General features: G+C 47.4%; 1 protein-coding gene across 1 annotated transcript; it reads left to right on the forward strand.

Moving 5' to 3' along the window:
- Positions 1-256: 256 nt before the first annotated feature.
- Positions 257-11,314, forward strand: LOC124028969 (cell wall protein DAN4-like; the record flags this gene model as incomplete). Its single annotated transcript, XM_046340851.1, has 4 exons — positions 257-363; positions 3,657-4,007; positions 10,345-10,761; positions 11,199-11,314. Coding segments are annotated over 4 exons (991 nt in total), but the record flags the coding sequence as incomplete, so codon positions are not given.
- Positions 11,315-11,825: the final 511 nt, after the last annotated feature.

Raw genomic sequence — 11,825 nt, forward strand, 5'->3', positions numbered from 1 at the left:
TATGCTTTTCTCTTTATTCCATTATACCTCTCTACTCGCCCCTCTGTCCTCTCCTTTCCTCTCTTCTGTGGCTGTGTCCGATATGCTTTTCTCTTTATTCCATTATACCTCTCTACTCGCCCCTTTCTGTCCTCTCCTTTCCTCTCTTCTGTTGCTGTGTCCCATATGCTTTTCTCTTTATTCCATTATACCTCTCTACTCGCCCCTCTCTGTCCTCTCCTTTCCTCTCTTCTGTGGCTGTGTCCCATATGCTCAGCTGTCTCGGAGCAGGTGACAAACTGCAGGTGGACCCCACACCTCCGCTCCAGACCAGCCCCCATCCAGCAGACCAGAGGGGGGTCAGGAAAGGAAGATGCCTCTCATGTTGGAATGGTGACAGGCAGTAGATCCTGGGTTCTCTCATAGTGGCAAAACATTTATTGGGCCTTTAGCCTGATATCCATCTGTTTTTTCACATTTATTTATAGAGTGACTTAAACTAGCACTTACTCTCTCAAATAACATCAAAACATGTTAAGTGTAGGCTCAAATGAATGAAGTGTGAAGGGGGTTTATTATTTGTAATGAATAAAGGTTTTAAACTGTTTATCAACCTCCCTCTCAGTTATTAAGATGGTCTGTCTTGGAACCCACTTATATGGACATGTAATATGAATTGTCTGAGGGTATCGGTGACATTTCAGAATGCATTGAAACCAAGTGGCCGTTGATATTGGCATTTCACTGAGCTTTATGCATGTTTATGATATCCCGTTACAATTGTCATTTAACGGTGGGAAAATGTCTGGGAAAAAATAGTTTTTAGATGACTTTTGTTCGATGCAAAGTTTATGAGAAATGTTATGCCCGAGGGGTCAGTGTGTGAAATTGTAAAAGCCAAAGCCTCTGCTGGGTATGTAAAACAATCCCCCTCTGTGTGTGTGGGTATTGTAAAACAGTCCTGATCTGTGTGTATATTGTAAAACAGTCCTGATCTCTGTCTGTGTGGGTATTGTAAAACAGTCCTGATCTGTGTGTGTATTGTAAAACAGTCCTGATCTGTGTGTGTGTATTGTAAAACAGTCCTGATCTGTGTGTGTGTGGGTATTGTAAAACAGTCTGATCTGTGTGATATTGTAAAACAGTCCTGATCTGTGTGTGTGGGTATTGTAAAACAGTCCTGATCTGTGTGTGTAAAACAGTCCTGATCTGTGTGTGTGGTATTGTAAAACAGTCCTGATCTGTGTGTGTGTGGGTATTGTAAAACAGTCCTGATCTGTGTGTGTGTGGGTATTGTAAAACAGTCCTGATCTGTGTGGGTATTGTAAAACAGTCCTGATCTGTGTGTGTATTGTAAAACAGTCCTGATCTGTGTGTGTGTGTGGGTATTGTAAAACAGTCCTGATCTGTGTGTGTGTGGGTATTGTAAAACAGTCCTGATCTGTGTGTGTGTGGGTATTGTAAAACAGTCCTGATCTGTGTGGGTATTGTAAAACAGTCCTGATCTGTGTGTGTGTGGGTATTGTAAAACAGTCCTGATCTGTGTGTGTATTGTAAAACAGTCCTGATCTGTGTGTGTGGGTATTGTAAAACAGTCCTGATCTGTGTGTGTGGGTATTGTAAAACAGTCCTGATCTGTGTGTGTGGGTATTGTAAAACAGTCCTGATCTGTGTGTGTATATTGTAAAACAGTCCTGATCTGTGTGTGTATATTGTAAAACAGTCCTGATCTGTGTGTGTATATTGTAAAACAGCCCTGATCTGTGTGTGTGGGTATTGTAAAACAGTCCTGATCTGTGTGTGTGGGTATTGTAAAACAGTCCTGATCTGTGTGTGTGGGTATTGTAAAACAGTCCTGATCTGTGTGTGTGGGTATTGTAAAACAGTCCTGATCTGTGTGTGTGGGTATTGTAAAACAGTCCTGATCTGTGTGTGTGGGTATTGTAAAACAGTCCTGATCTGTGTGTGTGGGTATTGTAAAACAGTCCTGATCTGTGTGTGTGGGTATTGTAAAACAGTCCTGATCTGTGTGTGTGGGTATTGTAAAACAGTCCTGATCTGTGTGTGTGGGTATTGTAAAACAGTCCTGATCTGTGTGTGTGGGTATTGTAAAACAGTCCTGATCTGTGTGTGTGGGTATTGTAAAACAGTCCTGATCTGTGTGTGTGGGTATTGTAAAACAGTCCTGATCTGTGTGTGTGGGTATTGTAAAACAGTCCTGATCTGTGTGGGTATTGTAAAACAGTCCTGATCTGTGTGGGTATTGTAAAACAGTCCTGATCTGTGTGTGTATTGTAAAACAGTCCTGATCTGTGTGTGTGGGTATTGTAAAACAGTCCTGATCTGTGTGTGTGGGTATTGTAAAACAGTCCCGATCTGTGTGTGGGGTATTGTAAAACAGTCCCGATCTGTGTGTGTGGGTATTGTAAAACAGTCCTGATCTGTGTGTATATTGTAAAACAGTCCTGATCTGTGTGTGTGGGTATTGTAAAACAGTCCTGATCTGTGTGGGTATTGTAAAACAGTCCTGATCTGTGTGTGTGGGTATTGAGTAGAAATACCTGGTGTTTTAGTAGATAGGATACTTGTCTGTGGGAAACATGATGATCTTAACACTGATTTTCAAGATTTGGGTATTAAAAAGTGTGTGTGTTAGCTGCTGGATGCACCCACCTTGCCAGGTGAAACATACAGCAGGTGATGTGGCAGGCATGTAAATCTATAAAAGAACCCCCCCCCAGACAGATGTGCAGAGGATGTTTGGGGACGTGCTGAGAATGGAGAGGAGAGGGGGACTAGTGCCAGCCTCACAGCCAGACGGCCATCTTAGAGCTGTTATCACTGCCAGCTTGTTTGTGACACCTGAACCAGATGTCTCTCTCTGTGACATTAGTACTTTAAAACGATTTGAGGTCAAAATATATATATTTTTTAAGAATACAGGTTTAATAAGATTATTTTTATAATAGACATCAAGGTGTTTTTAATGCATGTACATGATTCAGAGGACATTTCATACAATTTCAGCCATCTCTATTCAGGGGATGAAAGGGGTTGTAGATTCTCAATGGCTCCTGCAGTGTAAGGATTCTGATTGCTATTCTCTCTCTTCAAATAACTCATTTCTGAATCCCAGGCAAAATGGAAAAAGTGTTTGAATGGTTTTGCTCTAAATGGAAATAAAATGACACACTCTCACTCTGAAACTTTGTGCAACTTTAAAATGATCCCTCCATGGTTTAAGTAGCCAGCATTGACCCCTCCATGGTTTAAGTAGCCAGCATTGACCCCTCCATGGTTTAAGTAGCCAGCATTGACCCCTCCATGGTTTAAGTAGCCAGCATTGACCCCTCCATGGTTTAAGTAGCCAGCATTGACCCCTCCATGGTTTAAGTAGCCAGCATTGACCCCTCCATGGTTTAAGTAGCCAGCATTGACCCCTCCATGGTTTAAGTAGCCAGCATTGACCCCTCCATGGTTTAAGTAGCCAGCATTGACCCCTCCATGGTTTAAGTAGCCAGCATTGACCCCTCCATGGTTTAAGTAGCCAGCATTGACCCCTCCATGGTTTAAGTAGCCAGCATTGACCCCTCCATGGTTTAAGTAGCCAGCATTGACCCCTCCATGGTTTAAGTAGCCAGCATTGACCCCTTGCTTCCCTTTTCGCTCTATTCCAGATGAGACAAACAACGTCGCCTCTGGTTCTTCTGATGTACCCAATGACACAACAGCCTCCGCCCATCCCATTCACCCATTGGCCGGCTTACTGTTGGTGGATGAGGAGCCTTTATCAGTCGGCCAACCAGATGGCAGGGCTGTGTCAGAGGGGGTGGGCCTGAAAGAGCAGCCTGCCTTCTCCTCCATACTGACCCTGCTGGCGGATAAACACCCACTGAGCTTGGTCCGATCCAAGACCTCGCCAACCATCACCAAGGACAACAACCAAACCAGCCTGTGGCCTTCGGTTGCTCCCTTCTCTTCTTCTTCTTCTTCTGTGGAGCCGAGCAGAGACCTGTCTGACAGCTCAGGTTTGACTCCCAGCATGCTTCACCAGACCAAGACGTCATCAATGTCAGTGTCATCAGTGGCGTCCTTCATGACTGGGGATTGGAGGGCAGTGTCATCATCAGCACATACATTGTTCTCATCATCAACAATATTATCATCACCATCATCAGCAGCAATGTTATCACTATCATCATCACCACCATTATCATCATTAGCAATGTCATCGCCATCATCATTAGCACCACCATCAGCAGCAGCAATATCATCATCATCACCACCATCATCATCATCATCATCACCAGCATCATCACTATCACCATCATCATTAGCAGTGTCATCACCATCAGCAGCATCATCACCACCATCACCAACAGCAGCAGCAGCAATATCATCATCATCACCACCACCATCATCATCATCACCAGCTTCACCATCATCACCAGCTTCACCATCATCACCAGCATCATCACTATCACCAGCATCCTCATCTGAATGGTTAATAACAGCAGCCTTTGCTTTATCCTATGACATCTCAAGCCCGTCTAACCCTGTCAGTGTGACACAAACAGCCTCATCGGTGTCATCTGTGTTTCCTCTGAATAAAACAGCATTGAATCCTCCAATCCAATCCAGCATTAGTTTAGATGTAGATATATTTACAGTCACAAAGAGCTTACCACTTCCCCTCTCTGACTCCACTCACCAATCACTGACTAGAGGAGTGACCACAGAGACCAGTGGCACCAAATCACAAGTCAGGACTCAGGAGTCTGCAGCTCCGGCATTGCTTCAATCCCATGGCTTGTATGGGACACAAAGGACAACATCGCCAAACAAAATCGATGCCAGCCCTTTCACAACATGGAAACCAGCAAAGACAGAACCAAACCACTCCACCTCTACTAGTGTTACCTCTGGAAACGTCCCTTTCAACGTTTCAGCCAGAACCATCAGATCATCACACAGCCGCCGGACCAGGACTGTTTTCACTAACAACAGAGAGACAAGCTCTTTACTTCTCTCCTCTCGTGTCCAGGACAGTCAAGCTAATCAAAGCCAACAGGGCGTATTACAAACTGTCCGCTTAGCATTGATGTCACCTCCACCTACTCCCCCACAAGGATATTTAGTTCCTAGTCTCATCACAGGGGAATATATCAGTGCAACACCAAACAGGGCGGAAAGAGATAAGACATGGACAGGTAGTCAGACGGCTTTTATAAGAAGCTCCTGGCCTGTAGCAGTTACCTCAGTGCCTTCTCATGCTGTAGATTCAAGTGTGTCGCCGGCTGTGACGAGCAGAATATCGACAGCATGTTTCCCTATCTCATCTAACACCTTACCAACCCTGTCAGATACCGGCTCACCCCGCTCAGACACCACAGTGGCTAAGTTAACAGGCTCTTACTGGAGCACAGCATCTCCTCAGAGCTCAACATATCCCAGTGATTTAGTAACAGCCACAGGGCACACCAGCCCAAGCTCTCCTGACCCCAATAGGAATAATGATGAGGGAGGAAGAGCAGGAGGGGAAGTCAGCTTGGATTCAACTGCCCAGACAAGAAGTCACCCCCTCAGTGACTCCATTCTCAGCTCTGTATCTGGAACACTGAGTGACTCCACTATCAGTTCTGTATCTGGAACACTGAGTGACTCCACTATCAGTTCTGTATCTGGAACACTGAGTGACTCCACTATCAGTTCTGTATCTGGAACACTGAGTGACTCCACTCTCAGTTCTGTATCTGGAACACTGAGTGACTCCACTATCAGTTCTGTATCTGGAACACTGAGTGACTCCACTATCAGTTCTGTATCTGGAACACTGAGTGACTCCACTATCTCAGTGACTCCACTCTCAGTTCTGTATCTGGAACACTGAGTGACTCCACTCTCAGTTCTGTATCTGGAACACTGAGTGACTCCACTCTCAGTTCTGTATCTGGAACACTGAGTGACTCCACTCTGTATCTGGAACACTGAGTGACTCCACTCTCAGCTCTGTATCTGGAACACTGAGTGACTCCACTCTCAGTTCTGTATCTGGAACACTGAGTGACTCCAGTTCTGTATCTGGAACAATGAGTGACTCTCAGTATCTCTGTATCTGGAACACTGACTCCACTCTCAGTGACTCCACTCCACTATCAGTTCTGTATCTCAGCTCTGTATCTGGAACACTGAGTGACTCCACTCAGTTCTGTATCTGGAACACTGAGTGACTCCACTCTCAGTTCTGTATCTGGAACACTGAGTGTGATCTGGAACACACTCTCAGCTCTGTATCTGGAACACTGAGTGACTCCACTCTCAGTTCTGTATCTGGAACACTGAACAGTGACTCCACTCTCAGCTCTGTATCTGAACACTGAGTGACTCAGTTCATCTCTCAGTTCTCTATCTGGAACACTGAGTGACTCCACTCTCAGTTCTGTATCTGGAACACTGAGTGACTCCACTCTCAGCTCTGTATCTGGAACACTGAGTAACTCCACTCTCAGTTCTGTATCTGGAACACTGAGTGACTCCACTCTCAGCTCTGTATCTGGAACACTGAGTGACTCCACTCTCAGCTCTGTATCTGGAACACTGAGTGACTCCACTCTCAGCTCTGTATCTGGAACACTGAGTGACTCCACTCTCAGCTCTGTATCTGGAACACTGAGTGACTCCACTCTCAGCTCTGTATCTGGAACACTGAGTGACTCCACTCTCAGTTCTGTATCTGGAACACTGAGTGACTCCACTCTCAGTTCTGTATCTGGAACACTCAGTGACTCCACTCTCAGTTCTGTATCTGGAACACTGAGTGACTCCACTCTCAGCTCTGTATCTGGAACACTGAGTGACTCCACTCTCAGCTCTGTATCTGGAACACTGAGTGACTCCACTCTCAGCTCTGTTTCTGGAACACTGAGTGACTCGCCCATGTCTGCTAGTAGCGTAACCCTTGGAGACGCAGGATTGACCCCTCTAACCTCGCTGACTCCTTCTTTGAATTCTGACACGGGCCTGATGTCACTTCCTGTCACTGATCCATCAACTTTAGCTCAGCACCTGACACGGGCGTTAACCTCTCCCACCCTGCATGCTAGTCCCTCAACAGTACCCCAGGATCCCCAATTCACCCTCTCCTTCATCCTGACCACCAAGCACCCTTACTTTAACCCAACTGTCTCTAGTCTCCACAGAACTGATGATGCACCAACCCAGTCTGGCTCTAGAGGAACAACATCTACACACAGACCTGTAGTGCTGTTAGCGACGCCTCGCGCTACCTCACTGTCAGCGACCCAGTTTCAAACAAGGCCATTGTATATTTCTGTTAGCACAGGGTCTGAGGTAGGTTCCCCTGATATGACCCCTGAAATGTCCCTAGATAAGTCAGCTGAAATGTCCCCTGTAAATTCCTCTGAAATGTCAACTGAAATGTTATCTGAAACGTCCCCTGATACAGCAGAGAGAGACATGTCCTCAACATGGACCTCACTGTTTGTCGGCTCACCCGATCCTACTGCGACAGGCGAGACAGATCACACTTTTCAAACACACTCCACAGCCCAGGTCCACTCCACAGCCCAGGTCCACTCCACAGCCCAGGTCCACTCCACATCCCAGGTCCACTCCTCAGCCCAGGTCCACTCCACATCCCAGGTCCACTCCACAGCCCAGGTCCACTCCACAGCCCAGGTCCACATCCCAGGTCCACTCCCAGCCCAGATCCACTCCACAGCCCAGGTTCACTCCACATCCCAGGTCCACTCCACATCCCAGGTCCACTCCACATCCCAGGTCCACTCCACATCCCAGGTCCACTCCACATCCCAGGTCCACTCCACATCCCAGGTCCACTCCACATCCCAGGTCCACTCCACATCCCAGGTCCACTCCACATCCCAGGTCCACTCCAGCCCAGTTCCACTCCACAGCCCAGGTCCACTCCACATCCCAGGTCCACTCCACATCCCAGGTCCACTCCACATCCCAGGTCCACTCCACAGCCCAGGTCCACTCCACAGCCCAGGTCCACTCCACAGCCCAGGTCCACTCCACAGCCCAGGTCCACTCCAGTTCACCTGAACATCTGACACCACTTGATGCTTCTGCTGATATTACACACACGCCTGCTGAGAACACAGAGACGGGCTCAGTTAGGCCCCTTTCTGCTATAGTTGAGGATTCCTCCACTTACATCACAGACCTAAGTGTTCATGTTTATAAGGGAACACCCCCATTAATGAGTTCTCCAACACCCTCCTCTTATGTTACAGAGGACTCCTTGATTTCCAGAGGGACCGACTCTGAAGGTTCTCCTTATCCACGCCCCACTGATATCCCTGCATATGTTAACACTGCAGAGGCTGTTCTGACTCCTCTTAAACTTGTCTCCCACAGAACAAAAAGCACAATAAGGGGAAAATATGTTCTCTCTACAATGTCAGAAAGTCCCACTGTCATGAGGGAATACCCTACTCCGCCACAGACACCATTAATAAATGAGCATAGTTCTCATTCTGATACAGACAGGAAAATGGGCGTGTCCTCAACAACATGGTCTACATATTTTAATACCATAACCTCTAATACTGGGGGACTTTCCACTAAAACCCTGGGACTCAATGGACATAGTAGGTATCTTTCTCTACCATCTGTCTCCTCTCACTCACCTGATAGAGCATTCTCCCCTGGTCCATCTGTCTCCTCTCACTCACCTGATAGAGCATTCTCCCCTGGTCCATCTGTCCATCTGTCCATCTGTCTCCTCTCACTCACCTGATAGAGCATTCTCCCCTGGTCCATCTGTCTCCTCTCACTCACCTGATAGAGCATTCTCCCCTGGTCCATCTGTCTCCTCTCACTCACCCATTCTCCCCTGGTCCATCTGTCTCCTCTCACTCACCTGATAGAGCATTCTCCCCTGGTCCATCTGTCTCCTCTCACTCACCTGATAGAGCATTCTCCCCTGGTGCAGCTACACTGATGTCAAATGGGAGAGAGGATACCTTTGTTGGACACACATCTGTCACATATTCTAAAGTGACACCATTACCCAATCCCTGGAGTTTGACGCCAGCCAATCTGGTGGCTTCTATATCCTCCACTACACAGAAGAGAACCACGGAGAACAACACTCCCCTGTTAGAGGGGGTAACATCAGCATTAACAGAGTCCATGCCAGAGAACAACACTCCCCTGTTAGAGGGGGTAACATCAGCATTATCAGAGTCCATGCCAGAGAGCAACACTCCCCTGTTAGAGGGGGTAACATCAGCATTATCAGAGTCCATGCCAGAGAACAACACTCCCCTGTTAGAGGGGGTAACATCAGCATTATCAGTGTCCATGCCAGAGAACAACACTCCCCTGTTAGAGGGGGTAACATCAGCATTATCAGAGTCCATGCCAGAGAACAACACTCCCCTGTTAGAGGGGGTAACATCACCATTATCAGTGTCCATGCCAGAGAACAACACTCCCCTGTTAGAGGGGGTAACATCACCATTATCAGTGTCCATGCCAGAGAACAACACTCCCCTGTTAGAGGGGGTAACATCACCATTATCAGTGTCCATGCCAGTCTCTACCACAACTGATAACTCTGTGACTATTTCAGCCGTCATCTACCTCTCATCTGCCCATCAGAACAAGTATACAGCGTCTGAGAGGAATGTAAGTGTTAGCACGTCGGAGTCTGTCACTATTTCTGACGCAACAGTTCTGAATACCCCTGCACCCCATGAACATGTCATTATGGATACGGGACATACTAACTCAACAATGAACGTACAAGTAGACTTGTCATCATCACCCTCATCATCATCATCATTATCATCCTCACCATCATCATTATCACCATCTTCATCATCATCAGCAGCAGCGATATCTTCATCACCAGTGTCTTCATCATCTTCCGCCTTGTCATCAATGACATCATCATCATCCGTTGTGTCACACCAATCTCACATCAACAGTGTGTCTAGTCCCACCACAGCTCCCAGTCTGTCCTCCCTCTCCATGGAACGTTCTGATTCAACATCATCATCCACTTCTGGGTTGAGTGTGATGTCACCATCCCCATCAAGTGTCTTACCCTCCACTGGTATGACGTCATCATCCTCTGCCCTTTTGTCATGTCCCATGCCCTCATGTCCCATGGTGTGACTTCATCACCCAGCTCCCTGGCATCCAGCGTGACATCATCATCCACTGTCCACTTGTCCACTGGTATGTCATCTTCCTCCGCACTCATGTCTCGTGGTGTTACATCATCATTAATTGCCCTGGCATCTAGTGTGACATCATCATTCCCCTCCCATCTCTCAGAGGAAGTGAGTGTGACTTCTGTTCTTGTTACAGAGACAGCGATGGACGAGTTAACTGTGGGAACATCCATAGAGACAGGGGTTCATTTCCCCAAAGACAACGAGACCAGATTATCCCAAACAGGGAACCTCACCTTAGGCGACAGGCCTGCACTCACAACGTCACAGGTGTCACCTTTGACCCCTCGAGAGGACACAACGACTGCATCCCTCCAGCTCACGACCGTGACCACCACAACCATAGCTTCAACCACAACACAGCCAATCACAGAGAGCCCAACCACGACAACAACACGCAGAACCACCACTGCTCCAGCCTCCAGGAGAACACTGCCACCTCCAATCCCAAAGACAAAACCCAGAGGGACGACCACCCCGTTCCCCTTCACCACCACCACGGAGGCTCCACCCCGGCAGTGCAACGTCACAGAGAAGATCTGGGTTAAAACAAGTAAGAGACACAGAAAAAAGAATGACATGAACCTTTTCTCAACAGGTTGTTACATTGTTGGTCGTAGTTGGGGTTATGGTTGTAAATACACAGATATATAGTTGACTATATATACAGTAGTTCTATTTTCCAAATAGAATATGCCTTCCCTCTCTCTTCTCTTCCCTGCCTCCTCCTCCCTCTCTCTCTTTCTCTCTCTCTCCCACCCCTCTCCCCCCTCTCTCTCTCTCTCTCTCTCTCTCTCCCACCCCCCTCTCTCTCTCTCTGGTGGACAGTCACGTCGTAGGGAGTGCATCTCTCTCTCTCTCTCTCTCTCTCTCTCTCTCTCTCTCTCTCTCTCTCTCTCTCTCTCTCTCTCTCTCTCTCTATCCCACCCCTCTCTCCCCCCCTCTCTCTCTCTCTCTCTCTCTCTCCCTCTCATATTTTTGTCTCTACAGTTCTGACCATCCATGTGAGAAGGAACCGCCTGGACAGCATCCAGAGACAGAACCTGCGTAGAGGGCTGACCCAGGCTCTGAGTAGAGCTCTGAATGACACCACTGCCCAGGCTCAGGTCAGTAGGACTCACACTTACTCTCTCTTTCTCTGTATGTATCTATCTCTCTCTCTCTGTCTTTGTCTCTGTCTCTCTATATCACTATCTCTCTCTCTCTCTCCCTATATCACTCTCTCTCTCTCTCTCTCTCTCTCTCTCTCTCTCTCTCTCTCTCTCTCTCTCTCTCTCTCTCTCTCTCTCTCTCTGTCTCTCTATATCACTCTCTCTCTCTCGCTGTCTTTCATGTGTGGTGTAGCCTCTGCTGAGTCCTCAACAACTGGATGTTCTGGTTTTCAGGGGAAATGAAAAAAAGAGAGCCTGTGACCTGACTTCTACTTTTGGACATAACAAGGTGACCGCAGGGCGACATAACTCCTCCTCCACATTTACTGGATTGGTTGAACAGACCAGAATATAGGGGATCTAGTTCCAGGTGTTTCTCTTACGCCTGCTACGTTAGGGGATGTGTGTTAAGATAGAGGACGCGGGTCTGGGCAGAGGAGATGTAGTCGTTGTTTGTGTGCGAAAA

Source organism: Oncorhynchus gorbuscha, unplaced genomic scaffold (genome assembly GCF_021184085.1).
Source record: "Oncorhynchus gorbuscha isolate QuinsamMale2020 ecotype Even-year unplaced genomic scaffold, OgorEven_v1.0 Un_scaffold_5143, whole genome shotgun sequence".
NCBI classification, from domain to species: domain Eukaryota; kingdom Metazoa; phylum Chordata; class Actinopteri; order Salmoniformes; family Salmonidae; genus Oncorhynchus; species Oncorhynchus gorbuscha.